Source organism: Cinclus cinclus, chromosome 6 (genome assembly GCF_963662255.1).
Source record: "Cinclus cinclus chromosome 6, bCinCin1.1, whole genome shotgun sequence".
NCBI lineage: Eukaryota > Metazoa > Chordata > Aves > Passeriformes > Cinclidae > Cinclus > Cinclus cinclus.
This window is the reverse complement of record NC_085051.1, coordinates 51,932,968-51,953,477: the sequence shown is the minus strand read 5'-3', so window position 1 is coordinate 51,953,477 and position 20,510 is coordinate 51,932,968. Positions and strand designations below refer to the sequence as shown.

Sequence of the window (20,510 nt, the reverse complement as noted above, 5' to 3'; positions counted from 1 at the left end):
CCATGGCCACTACACAGAAGTAATTGACAACCATTTCCCCAACACTGCAAAGGTGCATGAATTTGCTAGCAGTTATATCTCAGAGCTACCATTAAGTTCATGTGGTCTGGACCATGCAGAAGTGCATACATGCTCCATAGGGTGGATCATTTTCTTTACTTATCCATCTCTGAAATACCCTCAGTAGAGTTTGGTATAAAACTGCCTATCAGCCAGGAAGAACTCCCACTTAGTATCTCCCTCATTCTTATTTTCTTATGCTAAATGACAAACTAGTTGAAGACTACAGATAAGTCAAAATCAATGACTTAAATACTGGATTGTGACAATTTAGACACTGTCCTTCAATCAAATGACAGAACCTCTTCAGTTTCCAGAAATCAGCTGCAATGGTTCCTTAGGCAATATCCAAATCCTGCAACCAGCCACAGATGAGCAAGTAAGGGAAATTTCAGCCCCCCTTTCAGAGAAGTAGTGTAATTCTGTGTATAGACAATTCATATTTAAATGGTTGTAACATCTCATATACATGCACCACATAAGAATTGGCAGAGGCTTTACAGAACAGTACAAAAATTCCTGCACAGAAACATCAGATTACTTCAGGAGGCAACTGCTTACCGAGGGAAAGAGGACCTCTCCCTTTCCAAGTATTCTCCCAGAGCTTTCTGTATCTTCCCAAGTAAGTCTGCCAGCCTCTCTAATGATCTCTGCACACCTTGAATGTTAAGAACATCCATCACAAGTGGAGATTTGGACACCTTTTTCATGAGTGCCAAAAATTCAGTGCTGATACTGCAAATAGACAAACACAATACTTTAGTGCAAACTCAGTAACCACAGACCTACAGAATACCAAAGTTATTTTCTCTAAATGACCACTCCATCTCTAACAACTGCAGCAGCTCTAGGGAACACAAGCCTAAATTCCCCAAATTCCTCTTTATCTACCTCAATCCTGCAACAACAAAATCTAACTTCTATGTACTGTTTCGTCTACCAAGTCCAGAGCAGATCTACTTATCTTTACTTCCTGAAAAGACACATAAATCTGACTGGAGGTGTGTGGAGTAAGTATGACCAGACCAACTTTAAAGAGAGGAAGTAAATAATGTTTAAAGGGTGAGATTAAAGGCTACAGCAACAGAAAACAGTCTGTTTGTTGCAGCCACAATGCCAGAAAAACCCCTGAAGTAACTGACAGGAACTAGCAAGGAAAACCACGAGTCCAAATAATTTTGTATAAATTGTACATCAGCCTGTTTACTATAAACATTTTCTGTCACAGTCGCACCTCTTTGCTTGATGAACTTGTATCCACAGCAGCTGTAAGGCAGCTGGACCAGGTAAGAATGCAGTCAGTATTTAACTCAGAGAGTGCTACAGCAAGTCATGAAGATTCAAGCCTGCCCACACAGTGCCCAAGGGAGGCAAGAAAAGAAATAAATTTAAGTTACCTCTGGAACCGCTGGGTCTCCACAGGCAGCAAGTGCTTGATGTCTGCACTGCCAGTAAAGATACCCTCCAGGTAGACCCACCGCCTTTGGACATCTATCCAGACATCAAAAAGTGCCATGATACGGTTCAGCTTATCTTCCCAGCTAAGGGCATCTTCCTCAAACACCTGAAGTTTAAATGCTGCATTAACATTCATTTCAATATTATCAAGTGTTTGACTACTAATAATTATTAGAGGAAACAGTTTTTTGAGAGTTACAAAGTATTACACATATGCAATTAGCAGTATGTCAGCTTTAAACAGTGAATATAGTCCCTGCTGAAAAAAAATATCAACTAAAATATAAAAAATATAAACTAAACAGAAGGGGAAAGCAGAAATAAACACAAATTCTTTAGCTTTGTTTTCTATTTTACCTTGTAGTATGGTGACAGCTTCATAGCAGACACACTGTTAATGTGCTCCTTGACTTTGTTGAAAAGGTCATCCCATCCACGAATCAAACGACACTTGTTCTGGTAATTGACCAAGTCCAGTTCATAGGTGTTCCACACTTCTCTTATCTGAAGAAAATGACGTTTAAGATATGACATCAATAATTTCTGCTCTGCCATAGTTACAGAGTAGAAATGTATTACATTAATCAGATACTACTTTTTTCCCCTGAAGATTCTGACTTTACACTTAAGCTTTTGTTAAAAATATTGAGACTATGATGAAGTTCAAGGTGGGATCTCTGCAGTCATTACCAAGAACTGCTTTTTCCAAATAATGTGAGTTTCATTGGAGGAAGTTTGTACAGCTTTAAACTGTTCCCCAAAACAGAGCAAACCATGGAGTCTTGGCACTTGCTTCAACAGCTTTGAGTGACAGGTTTCCTAGACAAGTAGCCACCTAACAGCAACCCTCTGATTTGCTATTACACGCATAGATGCAAGAGCTGGTACTAGCCTGTTTCAAGAACTCTTCCAAAGCCATCTCTCCCTGAGCCACAAGCAGAACATCTTTGACAATTGCTTCATTTCTCTGTAAATCAACATCCCAGATCTGGCCCAGGGTCAATTCTGAGACAACCCAGTTAACATGAAGCCTCTTCATCAACTGTTTCCAGTGTCGGTCTTTAAGTGCCTCAGATTTCAGTTCGATAACTAACATATTTATCTACGGGAGAAAAGAAAGCAAGTTACATTTTTGAACTTGAACATAAAATACATGTATTTCAGAAATGTGTGCAACTTACCTTCATGTAGCCCTTCAGAAGTCTCTGAACATACTCATAGGAGGCATACTGTCGCAAACGGGCAGGGAAGTTTTTCAGCTGGTTCAGCAGACCATCCAAGTTTTGTCGAAGCTGTCAGAAACATAAAAGCAACAAAATCTTTCTCTACAAGTTCTGTGAACCTAACCATACAAGTTGTCTATACATTTGTTACAGAAAACTCTCTCTATATTAGATAGCAATTAGATATTAGCAACAGGACAGCTTTTTAAAGTGTCATCTGTATTTGCTTAAGATGTAGTTACTCTACATTAAGAATGTAATTTTTATTGGTCTGATTGAGATTTATGATGCAATCCTGTAACAGGCAGTTAGTTTATAGATTAGTGTTCTTTCTGCTCTTTACCTCCCGAGCACTGAATTAAAATCAGTGTTGTTTACCCAACTGTATAATGAAGTTTTTCTAATGAGGTCCAACAGCCTATTTAAAAACAGCAGTTTCTTCTCAGTAGACGCAGTCCAATCTCAAACTATGGAAACTGCAAAAATTCCCTGTAAGATTACTTAAGTTATGATAATCCTGTGAACATTTTTTAGATTAGCTTCAGAATAAACAGGCTCAGAAGATACTGAAAAAGGTACCTAAACACTGAAAAATTATCCAGACTGACAACAAAGCATGTCTGTCTCAAGAGGTCTAATTTCTAATTTGCATAGACTTGTGGCAGTTATATTGTTCATGTACACAGAAGTGAAGTACCTTGCGAGGCTGTACTGAGACCCAGGGTTGCTCTTTCATTTGATCAATCTGTTCCCAGACCTTAGAGAGTTCAGACCAGACACCTTTGAGATCCTGCAGCTCTTCAAGGGCTACCTGTAATAAAGAATTTATCAAACATCAGCAGTTATTCCTAATTTCATCAAAGTCAGTAGCATGGGTGAGTTAAAATATTTCTTATCCACCAGAAACCTTGAGATAGCTTGCCAGTTCAATAGAACTGCAACAGCAAGTGACCAACATGAAATATTCCATCTTGGTTCACATAACAATTTCAAAAGAATAAGACAGTCAAGGAAGAGAACGCAGACAAGCTCTGAATGCTAGAACTGGGTCAGTGTGGAGATTATGCCCCAATATTAGTACAGCACACACTGCAAGTCACTCTTCTGAAGGAGAAAATGATGGAACTGAAACATTTTTATCCAAAACTGGCAAGAATGTGTGTGAGCAGGCTGTACCTGGACACGCTCCTCACTGCCACTGAGCAGTCCAGTATCTGTAAGTTCCAGAGCTTCCTTGGCCTTCGCACACTTCTCACGGTCATCCTTGAGCCTGCCAAATTTTCCTTCATAAATGGTAAGAGCTTGAAGAGCCTCTTCTGGACGCAGATTTCCCTAAAGTTTACATGGAATACATTAATCCAATAATCCTATAGTTACGTTGAAAGCAAGTTAAAAATGGGGACTAAATATAAATATGAATGGTTTGTCTTATTTTTTACATTTCCATTTTGCTGACAATAAGAAAACATACTAGTCCACAATAAGTCTGATTTCATTTTATATGCAGTTTTTGGCATTACAAAAAAGCACTTCAGAAAAAAAAAAAAAAAAGAACAAAAAACCCAAAAAGCAGTTTGCTTCTGAATCCTTCTACATGTATACTTCTGACATATACTTGTTTCAAATAAAGCTCTCTTAGTCAATGAAGTAATTTACTTCTCTGCACCTAACAGAGGCCTATGTTTTAAGGGTTTTAAGGGTAAATTTCCCTCTGCAGCTATTGCTAAAAATCAACACACTGACAGGTTATTACAGAAGCCTCAAAAAGACTTTTACTATCATCTAAAATGAAAAACTGCAAAAAAACCATAAAAGCAAACTCCCTACTTCTTATTGAATGCAGAAAATCTACCTCATTGACTGAGTATTAATCACCACTACTTACTGTTACAGGCTTTGTTTTCTCCCAGTCTGTCAGCAAGTCAGTTGTCCGGCTCTCCACTGCACGATCCTCTTGAACTATTTTCATCTGCAGATTTGCTACTTGTTGTTGAATGGCAGAATCCTTCCTACGCATAATGTCATTAAAAGCACCCCATTCTCCTTCGATGTTGTCAATGTACAGCCAAGAGGAAGGAAACTGGAACCTTTGTTTCTCAAGCAAGCGCTGACCATTGCGATAAAGCTACAAGACACAGTGCTTTCAAATTAAAAAGACAAAACTTAAGCTTCAAGGCTAAATAAACATACTTTAATAATGGCTCACTATAGCGCTCAAAAGATTTTTCAAAATATGAAGTTCAAATCTGTTTTTAAGAGAACTTGAATATAATTTTATTATTATGATGAAGCTGCTGTTTTTTGAGCTAAGCCTGACGTTTCCACAAGTAAGAATCATTAGCAAAAGACAACAAACATACCTCAACTTGCTTTTCAAACTGTTTGATTTTCCGTTTCAAGGACTGCACATACGTGATGAATGTCACAGCATCTGATGTGCTAGCAGTGTCCACAGAATGCTGCTCCAGCTCTTGACGGGACTGTTGAGGGCACAAATCAGTGTTTTAGCATTCTAACACAGTTGATCTGAAAGTGAAAAACTGGAATCAAGACTTTTCTTACCTTGGAAATTTGGGAATGAAACTCTGTCATATTCTGACCAAGCATTTGGCCAAATTTGCTGAGCACTTCCTTGTGCCAGGAGTCATACTTCAAATTCACCTTTGATTGTACCTACAAGTGAATAATGTTTCATAATAGAAATCTGTCACCTTTGCTATTTTCTGTTATACACCAATTCTGTAATTCAGTGCATTTATCACAACAAACAATTACAATTTCTCACCTTGCCATAGTCTATGACAACAGGTCCAAACTCCTTTCTGGTTTCTGCATTGTCAAATGTTCCTCTTGCCTTTCTTATCTGAACCAAAAGGGCCTGCCACTTATTCAGGTCTTCTCCAAGACGGTTGTATATATTTTCAGCCTGCATATCCCACAGACACTGGTACTGCAGCCAAACCTAGTGGAGGTATTTCACAATGTTCAGAACTTCTCCAGTATAATCCAAAAAAAATAGGTGTTTCCCTCCAGCCCCCAGGAAAACTGAAAGTCCATGTTCATTTTAGCTGTTCCATTATATCCTGTCAGCCTCCTACCTTGACATACTGCTCTACTTCAGTCACAATTCCCATGACAGCTGAATAGGACTCCTCAAGAGCTGCAGGGCCATCAGGCATTCTTGTCAATGCATTACGATAGAACTTCTCTTCCTCAGACAGCTCATAATGCACTCCAACCTAAGAACCACAGTTATACTTGTGATATATATCAATTTCCAGGGCACTCAAGTTTGGTTTTAGATCAACACGCTAATATATTGAGGACAGTCAATTACTAAGTGAAAGCAATTGCTCAGACTTAGATACAGCTTCATTACACTTACCTGATATCTCTGACTTTGAATTCTTGGCAGTGACAGGATTACCATTTTCCAAGAAAACATTTCTTGGTAAAGTTTGTATCTACAGTCTTCAATTGGTGGATTCAAATATATCACCTGGTTGGTTATTCTAAGTTCATGTACAATGTTCTGCAGAAACAGTAAAAACACACAGTTTTACTGGCAGATACTGCTATATACAGACAAGAAGTTTGGACTTCAAGAAGCACTTTTCAAAAATCAACTTGCACTTAAATGGAAAGAGGAAAAGCCCCATATAAGCCTCAGAAATAATTTCTACATTATTTAATTGATAATAATAAAAAAACCAACCAACCAAAAAAATCAAATGCAAAAAAAGCCACAGGAAAACTTACTTTGATCTTGGGTTCACCACCAGGCTTATGGCTCACTTGAGGAGCATCTGTATCCATGTCAACTTCTGCTTTGTCATCTGCTTGTCCCAGAAGAACCTGGGTCCAGGCCCTCAGTCCAGCTTGCAAACGAACACCCAGGATTCTTTCAATCTAAAGAAAATGAGGCACATTGGAGGAAAAACCTGCATATTCACTGCATGAAGATCCCCACTATCAATATATTCTTACAGCCACACTACAGCACCTCCAAGAACCAAGTGCTCCTTTACTAAGCCATTCCAGCACCAGAAGGGGCTTACAAGAATTGGAGGGACTGTTTACTAGGGCTTGTAAAAGAAGATGGAATAATGACTTTAAATAGAAAGAAAGGAGGTTTAGATTAGGTATTAGGGTAGTGAGGCACTGGAACAGGGTTGCCCAGAGAAGTTATGGATGCTCCATCTCTGAAAGTGTTCCAGGCCAAGTTGGATGGGGCTTTAAACTACCCAATTAGTGGCATCACTGCCCATGGCATGGGGGCTGCAACTAGATGCTCTTTAAGGTCTCTACCAATTCAAACCATTCCATGATTGAAGAGGTTTAGAAGTTTTGCACTGAATACAGTTCAAAGGTTCTCCCGGTCCTCATGGACTTTAATGTAATTAAACAAATTTTAACTGTATTGAAGTTGGCCTAGTGACCAATAACCTGAAATCTGAAACAGGCAGAAGCAAACAATATCATGGCAACAAGTTTTTGCTACCAGGATAGCAAATTTCCACCATTTTTTATCTACCTTGCTCCCCAGCATCCTCTAGGCTGTCACACTGTATCAAACTTTTTTCTTCAAAAGGCAAAACTTCCCTTGAATTAATTGATCCCAAAAGTCAACAGGGAATGAGAATTTAGTCTCTAGTTAGACTATTAAAAAAAGTCACCCTGAGTGACCATAAAGACAATAATCAAAATACATTTTGTACCTGAATAAAATGTTACCTCTAAACATATACTACTCCTCAATCTCAAACCTACCTCCATATCCAATTTATTGACCCAGATTGGCAAATTTGAGTATGAATGAAGATTTAAATCATCCACAGCTTTCTGAACTCTGTTCAAGATTTCGGAGAAAGTCTTGTGATCATACATGCATGTTTCCAATGATCTCACTTCCAGGTCTATCTTCTCTTCAATAATAAGCAGATCATCCACCTAAGATCGTTTAGGAAAAATGGGATTTTTAGTTTGACAGGTCAGATTAAGGAAATAATAATAATTCAGTAATGGTTAATAATGTCTCTTTATTTGGATGCAGCAATCCATCGATTTCAGCAATATCAAATGAAAATAGTACTGCTAATAGCAATTTTAACACTACTAAGAGATCCATCCACTTGGCCAATTTGTGTTGACTCAATCAGCTACTTAACCCAAGAGCTGCAGAACTAGTTCTCAGCTATCCAGTGACACTTTTGGATAACCACACATTACTGAATTATAAATGTAATAGTTTTCCAGATTTTGACAGGTAACACAAACCTTTTCCTGGAAACTGAAGACAGTCTCAGCCAAGCGCTGTACGTATGGATCAAGTTTGTATGATTCCCACACGAGTGCAATTCCCTCTGCAATCAAAGCCTGCACCTCTTTCTTCAAGCCAGCAACCAGCAGTGAGATAGTATTACGCTCTTCTACTTTCTCACATGTTCGCTCGTACGTGCGAACACTTTCAATGAGAGAAATGGCAAATGGATAGAGCTGGTTTGCTTGGTGAGCTTTGTTGACAATTGCTAGTGGGACACGGAAACCAAGCCACTTCAGGTTTCGGACCTCTTTTGAAAGTGTAATTATTTCTGGGAGAAAGTTGACTTTCAGTTTCAGGACATTTCCAGTTCGACCTCGAACACGAGTGCTTTCGATGGTGAAAATGCGACCAGACACTCCAAGGTTGCGCTGCTGAACTTTTCTTGCCCAGTCATCGAAGATCTCCTGAGTGTTGAGCTTCATGCGAAAGCTATCTCCATCCTGTTTTAGCTTCTGACCTTCCACATGGTTCTCCCAGCCTTTGCCAAGGACATCCTCCACACGCTTCATGTAAGCAGTGAGCTGCCTGTCAATCTGTTTTGCCCAAATTATAGACCCAGACACAGGAGGCAAGTCGCGAACGTGACTCATTTTACACGCTTGGCTCTGTGGGTATTGTACTTTAAACTTGTCGTGAAGAGACTCGATATCATCTTTCACACGCTGGATCAATTGTGTTTGGTATTCACGAATGGCACCGCGAATGTGAGGTCTGACAAACAAGGCATTGAACCGGGAGAAGATTCTGAACATTTCATTGGCATTCTTTGCTGTACCGAGTTGATCTCTCAAACGGGCTGTTATTCTTGTTTCAACTCTATCAATTCTTTCATCATAGCGCTTCATTGCTGCCTCCCAGGCTTCTGTACCTTCTTTGGAAACATCTAATCCATCTACTTCCTTAACATTCTCATAAGCAAGATTGACTTCTTCAATTGCATTAGCATCTGCAGCATCAAAAAGGACTTCTGCTACTTTCATATCCTGTGGTTCAGGAACCTCTCCTTGATTTTGCTGGGCAACAGCTGTTACCTACATTAGAATCATAGTTTACTGAGTTAAATACTTCAAAATTTCCCTGGAAGTAGCAAAATGCAGTTGGTTCTAAAAAACACTGCACAAACCCCCTACCAACCAATCAGTGACAAATTCTTAACAAACTTTCAGTCATGCTTCAGACTTAACTTCCAGTAGGAAGAGGGCAACACAGTTACTTTACAAACTACTACTACTGTGCAACATAATCTCATTTTCCACTGTGGTTTAGCCAAGTTCAAGGATTTAAACACCTATTAAACTCCCCTGTGTTATGTCCAGACTTGGTGAATTTATTAATATGAGCATGTATTATGCAATGTAAGTCAGAATTAAAGCTAAGCCTATTAGCAAGGGTCAAAACTAAACATGGAAACTGAAAGTTACATTACATTTGTAGAAGTAACTTCAAGTAATACTAACACTCTTGAAGAAACCACACAGATTTTCTGTTTGGAAACAACCAAGATTACCTGAGGTCTCAAGACTCTCACAATGACTGCTCTCAGCTGCTCATGCTGACGCCTGAATTTCCTCATCTGATCAAGACGACTCTGGAGTTTCCTGTGAGCAGGATTGATGCGCCACACCATCTTCAGGTTCTCTTCCCTTTTTCTCTTCACGATATCTCTCAGCAGAACTTGTAGCTTCTCATATTCATCATCCCAGGTTTGGAATACTTCAAAGCATGCAACCATTACCTGAAAAAAGTTTTAGAACAGGAACTTTAGCTCCCAAAACAGGTACTTCAGATCCTGAAAGTCACTGTCCAGAGCAAAAGCACAGCAACTCGTATCACAAAGCCATGAACATACCTTTTCAAATTCTTCATAGGCAACATGCATCAGTTTTCTGGTCCCCAACACTTTAAGCAGCTGAGAGCTCAGATCTCTTGAAATAGCCTCCACTAAACGTAATGCCCTTTGGATTGGGTATTTTGTGTTCCTTATTTTTCTCAAATGGGTAAATATTGCAACAAGGGCCTGCCTGATTTTGTCCAGCTCTGTAGCAGACAGCAAGTCATTCAGTGGAAAGTCTTTCATCAGTGGATTATAGTCATTCACAGTTTCCAGAGCCTGTTTCAGACCTAAATGGAAAAGATTTTGAATATAAATTTTCATTTAACTGACAAAAATCTCTACCTGTAACTAGTCCAAGGCTCCTCTAAACAGTATTGTTATTTGTCCCACAATGTTCAAGTTTTGTAACAGTTTAAGTTCTGTAGGACATTTGAGAAAATTGTTATTGAAGAGATATTTTACCTGTGTCTGTATCAAAGCTCACAGTTGCATGAAAACGTTTGCCATGTTTTAGAATGTCCAGAGTCAGCAGAACTTCTGGGCTTTCACGTTTTTCCTGAATGCGGTACAGAGCCCTTTCCAAATTTAACCAGAAGCTTATTTCCTGTAATGCAGTGCCTGATGCAGGATCTCGATCTAATTTGGTCACCTTCAAAGTAATAGAGAGAAAGACAAGGAAGACAGAAAAGCATTTAATTTATACACTTCAACTGTAAAAACTTGCTGTTACTAAATATAATTAATTGAAACATACATCAATCGACTGCTAGGTTTTAATAACCCAACCTCAGACAGTTCTGGCACTTATTCTTTGAGAAGTGTAGGAACTGCATGCAACGTGTGACAGGTGTAATTCCAGATATCCCACAGGGTGGTTTTAGGACCCTCATGTAATAATCTTCAGCATAACCTAAAAACATCACCTGCCTGCTTTCTTGAGCAGCGTCTGTATTCTGGTTAAGGGCACGTGAGCCAGGCAAGGTAACAAATGCTTTACGCTCTCAAATAAGAAAAGACAACACTGTTCCATAAGCAATAGGTGTTTACCGTGCACACAGGCAAAAAAAAACAGACTAGTATCTGAGATGCTGTTTTTGAGTAACACCAGCAGAACAGCAGTTCTTTTGAAAAGCAACAGGTGGAAGTACAAGTTTACAAGATAGGGCTGGAGCAACCATTGTGAAGCTGTTGTGGATGCACCAGGGCAAATAACAAAGGCCAATCAGATGTGTTCCTCTCAATCTGCTGTAAAGATTTGAAGAGTAGTTACAAAATTCACAGGGTTACTGCCTGTTACTTGAGTCTAGTACAATATGCATAAAATAGTCGTACTCTTGGCTATTTGTAGAACAATTTAGACTAGATTCCAAATTTAGCCTAGGCTTAGCCTAATTTTAGACTAGACTTAGCCTTATTTAGACCAGTGTCTCTGCTAACTCAAAAACCTGGTCTCAGTCTTCAGAGTATCCTGCAGGAAGCAGCATTTTACCAGTTAAATGGTGAAGAAAATACACATTACTACATATAAGTTCTCATTACTTAGTTGCTTTTTTCTTCCCTATTCTTTATTTGGTTACCTTTTGTATTTCTCTAATCCAGCGGTTGACTCCAGACTGCAGCTGATTAAGGAACAGTGGATCCTCTGCCTTCTCACCAAAATCTGTAACCTTTGGTTTTTCTCCACGTTCATAACACTGCTTGGCAACATTAGTAATGGTTGCATGAATTGGCAGACTGATCTCTGGAATTTCAATATTCTGTTGCAAATGCAAGAGACCCATTTCAAGCTCTGCAATCTTTTTCTCAACTGAAGGAGCCATCTTGTCTCCATCCCTGAAAAAGCACAGATGTTTCCACGTAAGAAGGCAAACCAAAAACCATACATAACACATTCAGACTCAAACTGCTTCCCCAGAGTCAGCAACAGCATCACATCCAATGTGTGCTTAAACAATCCACGTGATTCACCTTGAAGAATCACTGTTGTTTGTTATTTGTTTTAATAATTAAGCATTTACTTTAATCCATTAGCACAGAAATGCAGTATTTATACTGAATTACCTGTCTGCTTTGCCAGATTCTCGGATATAGGACTTGAAAAAGGGAGCAACAGCATTGCTAATGAAAGAGTGCAATGTTTCATATGGAGAATCTTCACTGAGAGTGAGCACTCTGAGCTGGGAAGACACTGGTTTGTCGGCATCGATCACTGCTGTACGTTTAATGAAAGCCAGGCTATGGAACAGAGAAGAGAGTTACCAACCAATCATTTGAAACTTAAGTGACACAACAGCTTTAATCTGACTGCAAGTTTAGGAGTCAAATGGTAATCTCTATCATCATACTTCACAATTCTTCTAAGAGACTTGAATACAAGTCTTCCAAATAAACACATCTTTACAGTTCAGCAATAAGCAAGCTGAGCTATCAGTAAGGACTCTGAAGTAGGAGCAAACTAAAGAAAAATGTTTTACATTTTTACATTTTACAAAGCTTCAGAGTCAAATATGCTTCAAGATGTGACAAATACGTAAGAGCCAGACATAACCAAAGAATACTGAACCCAAGTTGTGTATGTTACAGCTACATATATGCCAAAATTAATAATACTGTTTCTTTAACTGCAGAGCTAGAAGTCCTAGGTCCACTCCTTCCAGCCTTGTGACACACCCTTTTTTTATCAGAGCCTCTGCCTTGAAAAGCTATTGTCCCACTTGAATAAAAACACTGCCTGTAACCACTAGGTAAACTGGAAGTGAATTTGTAGGTAAAGTAGGTTAAGTCTACTTATGAAAGTTTTATATACACAGAGAAGAAATGTTAAGATCTATTTTACTAATTCACCTGTTTGACTTTATTCCATAATGAATGTCAGTGCTGATACTGTAGGAAATGAACTCTTTTTCCTCTTCTCCTTCATCTCCCACATCCTCTGCAAAAAAATAAAGTATGTAAGAAATACTTAATGTCTAACACAACAGCTACTCCTTCTCAACCACCTTCTGCTATTACCAGACTATTTTCTAACCTTTAAGCTCCACACCAACTTAATTAAGTAAATTAGGTCAAATGTAGCTTTGCAATATCTCTCAGAATGGGAGATGCAGAATGGGTTCACTGTCTTTAAACAAAACTACATTAAGATTTAGGTTGCTATAAAAATAATAAAACATTACAGTAAATGAATTATAGCTCACATTCTGAGAGAGAAATCTGCAATACAGAATGTGCATTTATTTGCAGATATATTGCCATGACAACTATGCTTCAGCAAGAACATTAAACGGCTGCTTTTTTCTTTCAAAGGTGGCTTAGTATTTTCAGACATCCACTTTGAAAATGATTTGGAAATTAAGTCTCTGAACAATAAAATAAAACCTTTTGACAGAACAAAAAGCCAAGCCATGGGAAGTACTCAGACATTAGCACAGCCAGAGCATCACAGATGATGTAATTGCTGGAGATGCAGGCAGTCATGCTGCAATGCAGTGATTTCAGAGCAGAAGGTTACTCCCTGTTGGGGGACACACTGACTGGACACATTATAGCAGACTGTCCTGCTCTGATTTTGTTCAGCCCTTAGGAGATACAGCCTCAGGGTGTCACATTTGTGGCCCCAAGCACCAGAAGCCTGGCCACAGAACAACAGAGCAATCGAGACCACAGGAACCTGAATGAGAGCAGCTGGCAGGCTGGGGGCTGGTCATACCAGAGAGAAGCTTTCATTATGCAGAAATAAAGCTTCTGTTTTATTGTACTTGTAATCAGTAATCTACTTCATGCTATGTAGTCTCCATGGACCTAAGCTTCAATAACAACAAAGGTAGTGTCAGAGCTCTCCATATGCTGCTGGAGGTTTCAGATCTGTAAAGTCTGAACACCTGGCTGTTATTTATAAAACCCACTCTGCCCAAGTAACTGCTATTAAACCAGAAGACATGGACAGAAATGGCCTCTGTGCATCATAAATTAGTATGTGGCTTTTGAAACACGCAATGAGTCTCTCAATTTCTTTTTATGCATACATATATAACAATATCTATGCCATGAGCCTGGAGATAACTGATCACCACTATCTTTAATACTTCCAACCTGAACTAGGGATAACTATTCTCATGATCCAGGCATAGCAAAAATGCAGGGATCATCTGCATTAATATTAAATGATTTTCTTTAAATCTTATTAAATACTGCATCATGACTTCATAAAGACCAGCTGTTCTTTTGTTCTCTTCTAGAGAATTAACCCTACTGGAAAAGAAGACTCAAACTTTGGAAGGGGTAAAAGGAGGCTAACCTAAAAAGAGGCAAAAAAATAGCAATGGGGTATTTTTAATCAATATCTGAAGTTTACAGTGAATTGACAGTGGATGAAAGAACCTTCTTGATAGTTCTCTCTGTGTGCAGCAACGGCAGCATATATATCAGGATGCAAAACCGTTTCTGTTCACATGTTAAATAATGCAATATGAAATATGACTTTATTAGGATTTAATATATACAGGAACAGAACCACCAGCACGTCAGAGTTAGTGATCCAGAAGCTTAATAGTAGAATCTGCAAGCTCACACTGGCAGGCAGGTAGCCAGCCACTTACAGACTGTAGGGGCTTGTTTAATAGTAAAAGCCTGCATTATTGATGAAACCTAGCTGTATTTTGTCACTGTTAATTAGGATGCATCCTGTGACAGTTACAGCCTATTTAGCAACAGATTTGCTGACAAATCATTTTCGAAAGAAACCATCAGTTCTGCTTATGTATGCATGTGAGTAACAAAGACACTCAAGCTAGAGTCTCAGCTTAGCTGCAGTATTTCATGCAGCATTTGATGGTGTTCCGAGCGCAAGCAGCACGATCACCAGGATTTGATAATTAAACAAAGGCATAGCAAGGTCCACATCTTCGTTTGTCAACTCTCTAATTAACCATGAAACGACGCTTTTTATAGGCCGATTCAGGCTGGGTTATTTTTCTCCCTTTATCCGGGGTTTTGGCGCTCTTGTTCTGTTTCAGAGCGGCAATCTGCCTCGCCCAGGTCACTTCCCGAGCAGCCTGGCTGCCGCAGGAGCGGTGCCACGGCCGATTCACGAAGCACTTGGAGTGCCTTTCCAAGCTGGACGCCCAGATCGGCGCCCAGAGCCGGCCCGCAGCCCCGCCGAGCACCCGCCTGGGCCCCGGACCGCGAAACAAATGCGGCGGGGGAGGCCGGGCCGGGCCGGGCCGGGCCGTGCTGCGGCCGCCCGAGCCCGACAGCGAACCCGCATCGCCCGGCCCCGCGATTCCCGGCCGGAGCTGCGCTGAGGCGGAGCGGTCCCGCAGCGCCCGGCCCCGCGATTCCCGGCCGGAGCTGCGCTGAGGCGGAGCGGTCCCGCATCGCCCGGCCCCGCGATTCCCGGCCGGAGCTGCGCTGAGGCGGAGCGGTCCCGCAGCGCCCGGCCCCGCGATTCCCGGCCGGAGCTGCGCTGAGGCGGAGCGGTCCCGCAGCGCCCGGCCCCGCGATTCCCGGCCGGAGCTGCGCTGAGGCGGAGCGGTCCCGCATCGCCCGGCCCCGCGATTCCCGGCCGGAGCTGCGCTGAGGCGGAGCGGTCCCGCAGCGCCCGGCCCCGCGATTCCCGGCCGGAGCTGCGCTGAGGCGGAGCGGTCCCGCAGCGCCCGGCCCCGCGATTCCCGGCCGGAGCTGCGCTGAGGCGGAGCGCGGCCGCGGCGGAGGCGCGCCCCTCCCACCCGCGGCAGGGCGGCGGCTGCGGCCGGCAGCGGCCATTTTGCCACCGCGGCGGCTCCGCTGCCGCCTCACCTTTGAGCGTGGAGCGCTCCACCAGCACCGTGTGGACCTGCGGGTCGGAGAGGAACTTGCGCATATGCTCCACGGCGCCCTTCTCTTCCAGCGCCGCTTCCAGCGCCGCCGGCGCCTCGCCGCCATCCTCCAGCAGCAGCGGCACCAGCTTGCGCAGGTGCTTCTGCAGCACCGACACGTCGGCCACGTTCTGCACCGCCGAGCCCGACACCTCCATGCCGCCTTCCTCGCCGCCGGGGCCGCCGCCGCCGCCGCCGGAGTCGGACATGCCGAGGCAGAGGAAGACCGGCCGGCACCGCGCTCCGCCCGCCCCGCCCGCCGCCAGCCCCGCCCGGCCGCGCCGCGGGGGAGCCTGGGACGGGCGGCGCGCCCCGTCCTGCCCCGCCCCGCCCGCGCTGCGGCCGCTCCCCGCCGCCGCCTGTTCCTAGAATCGTGAAGCGGTTCAACTTGGGAGAGACCTTAAAAATGACCAGGTTCTAGTACGCGTGCTATAGGCAACAACACCTTCTACTAGACGAGGCTGCTCAGGGCCCCATCCAATATGCCTAGAGCACTGTCAGGGTTGGGCATCCACGGCTTCTTCAGACCCCTTCCAGTCCTTCGCCATCCTCACTGCAAAGAACTTCCTCCTAACAGCTAATCTAAATTTATTCTCTTTCAGTTTGAATCCGTTCCCCGGTGTTCTGTCGCTACATACTCTTGTAAAAAGCTCCTCTGCGTCTTTCTTGTAAGCTGCTTTTAGTTACTGAAGGGTTCCCTCGCAGGAAAGCCTTCCACAAGGGTTTTAATCAGTGTGGTTTACTCTAGAAGGAGAGGGCGGGATGTGAGAGGGAAGGGGAAGGCAATAGCTCACTGTCCTGGCAGCAGCACTCGGGAGATGTGCTCTGCTGCTGCCTCCTTACCCGGAAGATAAAGCAGGCGTGAGTCTTATTTGTCCGAAGGAAAACAGTGTTTATTTCATGTGAAAAATTAACCCAGAACCCATAAGGTCAGATGGCAAAAATGCCATATTCCCGGGAAGAAAGCAGCAGGCCAACAGCACGGCTTCTTCTGTGAAATATCTCCAGTGCTTTACATACCCAGCCCAGTCAGCCAGCTGTGCTAATTAGTTTAATGAATCCGGCACCCAAACCATTAATCCCAGCTTTTGTGAGACTGCTTCCCAAAAGCAAAGGACATAAAAGGATACGGGGACAAAGAATACACTACTGAGAAAGGGGATTTTAATTAAAAATGAATGAATTTAAGAATTTAATTTCAAAAAAATCCTAAGCATCTGTTACAGCTGCCATATGTCAATGTATATTTGGCTGATTGAGGTATGAGTTTAATTCACTGGTGCTGAGATGGACAATCCCATTCTTCATTGCCAAACTAGTCCCTCAGTCCTGGCTGCCATTTGGAGGTGTCTGGGAGAGGTGAGGGGACAGTGAAGTTCCAAAGCAACTTCACTGACTCCCCAAAAGTACACTAGGGATGGTGGGTGACCCACAGACTGAAACTCCAGTTTTTGCTCATATGGAGGTAGAAAAGGGAATGTTGTCCCCAAAAGAAAAGCAAAGCAACCATACAAAATGTCGTCTGAACCTCCTATGCATTTCCTCAATAGATCCACAGGGAAACGCACAGGATCTGTTCTGATGTATGGCCCAAGAAGTAAGGAAGCTGGGGTGGAATATCCTGCCTGGCAAAGGAAGACTTGATCTGTATGCCTCTACACAAGCAGAACTCAGCATGAAAGCTGACATTTACACTATGACACTAGAACTCTGGAAAGCCCACCCACATATCTCAGCTCCTCCATTTCTACCAAGGGAAAAAGCATATAATGCTCAGGCAGGCTCCTAAAGCATTTATGAGTCCAGTTTAACTTTGAAAAATCAGATTTCTTAAGTAATAAAAATCTTGAACATTTTTGTCTGGAAGAAAAATTATTTGTTCAGCAACTAATTTTCAACTGCAAGCACCAAAACTAAGGTGATTGTTTTTGATGAATCAAACCTATTTAAAGCCCTTCTCCCCTAGAAAGGTAAATTTTTTAATGAAGAAAAATAGTGGGAGATACTTCTCTGAATCCTCTCTTCCTAGAATGGTTACTGAAAGTGTTTAATACAACACTTACCTATTTAAATTTTCCAAATTCTAGTTTGCTCACACCTTGTAATTCTTCTACAAACAGGTTGTTTAAGGATTGTGTTTCATATGAAAAAAAGCGTTAACTTTGTGTGTCTGTCTGAATTCCACCCAGGCTATCCTGTATGTGGTCTTGGCTGACAGCTTTCCAATGTGGGGAGAATTAGCTGCTTCTTACATCCACACAGTGAGCACCAGTACAGGCCGAGCACCCCAAACCCACAGGTTAAATTAACATTCTGAATGTGGAGATTAAAAGGGTGTTGGTAATATTCCTAAGGAATCTAGATACATCTCAAGTGTAATCTGGGCATCTCTTTGGACGTGAGCTCAAGCAATGGTTCCAAGTCCTGGCATGCTCCTTCTTCTGGAGCAGTCATCTGCTCTGCAAACTGTCACAGAGTTTTTGAAGCTTACAGAGCAAGATACAGTATCTCACTGCTGTGAAACTGTTGCCAGGAAAAATAAGGAAGTAAGTAGTACAAAGCAGGACAGGGATAGGAAATAAAAATTCAAGTAAGTATTTCTATATATTGCTGCTGACTTGCAGAGAAAGTAGGGTCGAAAAACCCTCAACAAGTCTCATCCTACTGTAGGTTTTAAAATCAGAAATGCCCCGTGTGCAACAAGTCTTGAATTCTGATATCTAAGTGTTGTTTGATTACTTGCAACTAAAAGCCAGTGTAGGTAGAAATTTTGTATTCCTTTAATCACTTCAGCCTTATCTACTATGCTAAGGAGAGCAGGAGGAAGATGCAAATTAAGTTAAAGGAAATTGAAGCAGAGACAAGATGAACTAATTTTTTACACAAGTTCTCTTCTGCAGTCAAAGCCTACAGAGAGAAAAGGCTTTACTTGGTCAACCAAGGTGAAAAATATTTTGCCTTGATCTCGTTCTAGTTAATTATTTTTTTGGGTGCACAAAAGACCTGGCCCTTCTTACAGGCGTGAGAGGCCTCTGAAATCAGCCATACAAAGGGCAAGACTGCCAGTGTGACCCATTTCCATATAATTTAACTAAAGACATGTATTTCAGAGAATCATGAGAATAGGACTTGTCAAGATACAAGACTTAACTCCTAGCAAATGCCGTATGATGTAAGCAGAAAGAAAACTTTTCATAAGTTATAAAAGAAACAACTTCAGCAGGTTTGTCCTATACTTAATTTGGTAGATTTGAAACCAAAAACAAAGGAAAAAACCCCAACAATTAACCATCAGAGCAAATCACCTCCTTTCCCATCTATAATCCTGCTACATCTTTAATTCTACAGCAAGTGTACTAGAAAAATTACTATGGCAAGGTCTTCATGTTAGCATGAACTCTGTATGTTTTTTTGGATCACAAAAATGCCTAAAATAGCTCAAGGCAATTATGTGACTGCTCTCTCCCCTTCTCACCACAGGGTCACCGCTTACAAATCTTCCAGTTTGTGTGCAGACCTCTCCAGGGTGGGAATGAATGCAGTCCCGAGCGCCTGGCTCCAGCGAGAGCCAGCTGCAGCCGTGTTGCTCTTCAGTGAGGGGAGCAAGGAATAATGCACTGACTTCTTTTAGCTTTGCAGTAAATTCTGCCTTGGGAATTTGTTCATACAAAATGCTTAACTACATCAAAGTTTTATTTCATGAAGTCAAGACAGCTCAAGCCAAGCCTCCTCATAGAAAAGAAGCTGTAATCCAGGGAGACAGTGATATGGTAATTAGAATAACACTTCTTAATTAGCTATACACAGTCAGAGTCTCCACAATCACTGCACACAGTAAGCACAAGATCCAAGGGGCAGAAGTGCTCCACTTTTAAATGGGTGGCCCATAAAGGGATGCAGAACACTGGGATAACCTGAAATCACAGCTATCTCCTGTAAGTATGTTTGTGAGATGCATAAAGCAAATGAACACATCTCCAAACACAAGCAGTATGTGCTGCACTAGCACCTTCCTTTTAAATTCCACAAAGCCAAACCATGAAAACAATGCCAAAAATGGGTGCTGGTCAAAGCCCCTGAGACTAACTCCTTTAGAGGGAAAGAATAAAAGGTAATTTCCTGAATAAGCTAGCAACTCATTAACGTATTTAAATGAAAAAAATGTCATCTGTCAGTATTTTAAAACATGTATTTTGAGATGTATTTAACCCTGATTTCCAAGAGTGAGTAACTGAATCCTCAGTTGTTTCAGTATCTTGTTTTTCATTGGGGATTTGATGATTTTACTACTGAGCTCCTGCAGAAAACGGTTTCTTTCCCTACACAAAGACCTAACTTGTAACTCAAATCTTACATTTGTAACTCAAGCCAGCAGCCAGCTCTGGAGCCCAGGCTCAAACCCCCCAACTTCCAACTCCCCCAGTTACTGAATGTCAGCTTTATGTGAGTGATTTCTATAGTTATTTTGAAGATTTTTATGGATTGCAGAGGGAAGACAACTCTTACTGCAGACTTCAGTTTTCCCCTATATCCTAGCCACTTGATTATGTATTGAGTACCACAATATAATCCCAGATTTTATGGCCACTTTGCTTGAAGCCTGTCAATACTGAAATGTTGCAGGAGAAAATACCATGGTATGAAAATGCATTTTTCAGATTTGTAGATTGGAGTATTCAGAAATTTTACTGCTAATTGCTGCTCTACTGGTAAAGTCTGTTTTTTTCCTACTGAATATAAATTATTCCTGTTTTTTT

At 41.7% G+C, this 20,510-nt stretch overlaps 1 protein-coding gene across 1 annotated transcript in view; it reads right to left on the bottom strand.

Annotated features, from left to right (window-relative positions):
- DYNC1H1 (dynein cytoplasmic 1 heavy chain 1) overlaps positions 1-15,962 on the bottom strand; it is a 44,857-nt gene extending 28,895 nt beyond the window's left edge. The window contains exons 1-23 of the mRNA XM_062495617.1: positions 15,695-15,962; positions 12,743-12,830; positions 11,960-12,133; positions 11,476-11,731; positions 10,361-10,547; positions 9,914-10,185; positions 9,572-9,799; positions 8,019-9,095; positions 7,512-7,691; positions 6,501-6,650; positions 6,127-6,273; positions 5,840-5,980; positions 5,527-5,703; positions 5,304-5,414; positions 5,102-5,221; positions 4,627-4,866; positions 3,918-4,073; positions 3,439-3,552; positions 2,700-2,810; positions 2,411-2,620; positions 1,876-2,022; positions 1,458-1,624; positions 622-795 (exon numbers count right to left, since the gene is read on the bottom strand). Coding sequence (XP_062351601.1) covers positions 622-795; positions 1,458-1,624; positions 1,876-2,022; positions 2,411-2,620; positions 2,700-2,810; positions 3,439-3,552; positions 3,918-4,073; positions 4,627-4,866; positions 5,102-5,221; positions 5,304-5,414; positions 5,527-5,703; positions 5,840-5,980; positions 6,127-6,273; positions 6,501-6,650; positions 7,512-7,691; positions 8,019-9,095; positions 9,572-9,799; positions 9,914-10,185; positions 10,361-10,547; positions 11,476-11,731; positions 11,960-12,133; positions 12,743-12,830; positions 15,695-15,962 — 4,895 coding nt within the window. The remainder of the gene's footprint in view (positions 1-621; positions 796-1,457; positions 1,625-1,875; positions 2,023-2,410; positions 2,621-2,699; positions 2,811-3,438; positions 3,553-3,917; positions 4,074-4,626; positions 4,867-5,101; positions 5,222-5,303; positions 5,415-5,526; positions 5,704-5,839; positions 5,981-6,126; positions 6,274-6,500; positions 6,651-7,511; positions 7,692-8,018; positions 9,096-9,571; positions 9,800-9,913; positions 10,186-10,360; positions 10,548-11,475; positions 11,732-11,959; positions 12,134-12,742; positions 12,831-15,694) is intronic.
- Between the last annotated feature and the right edge of the window lie 4,548 nt (positions 15,963-20,510).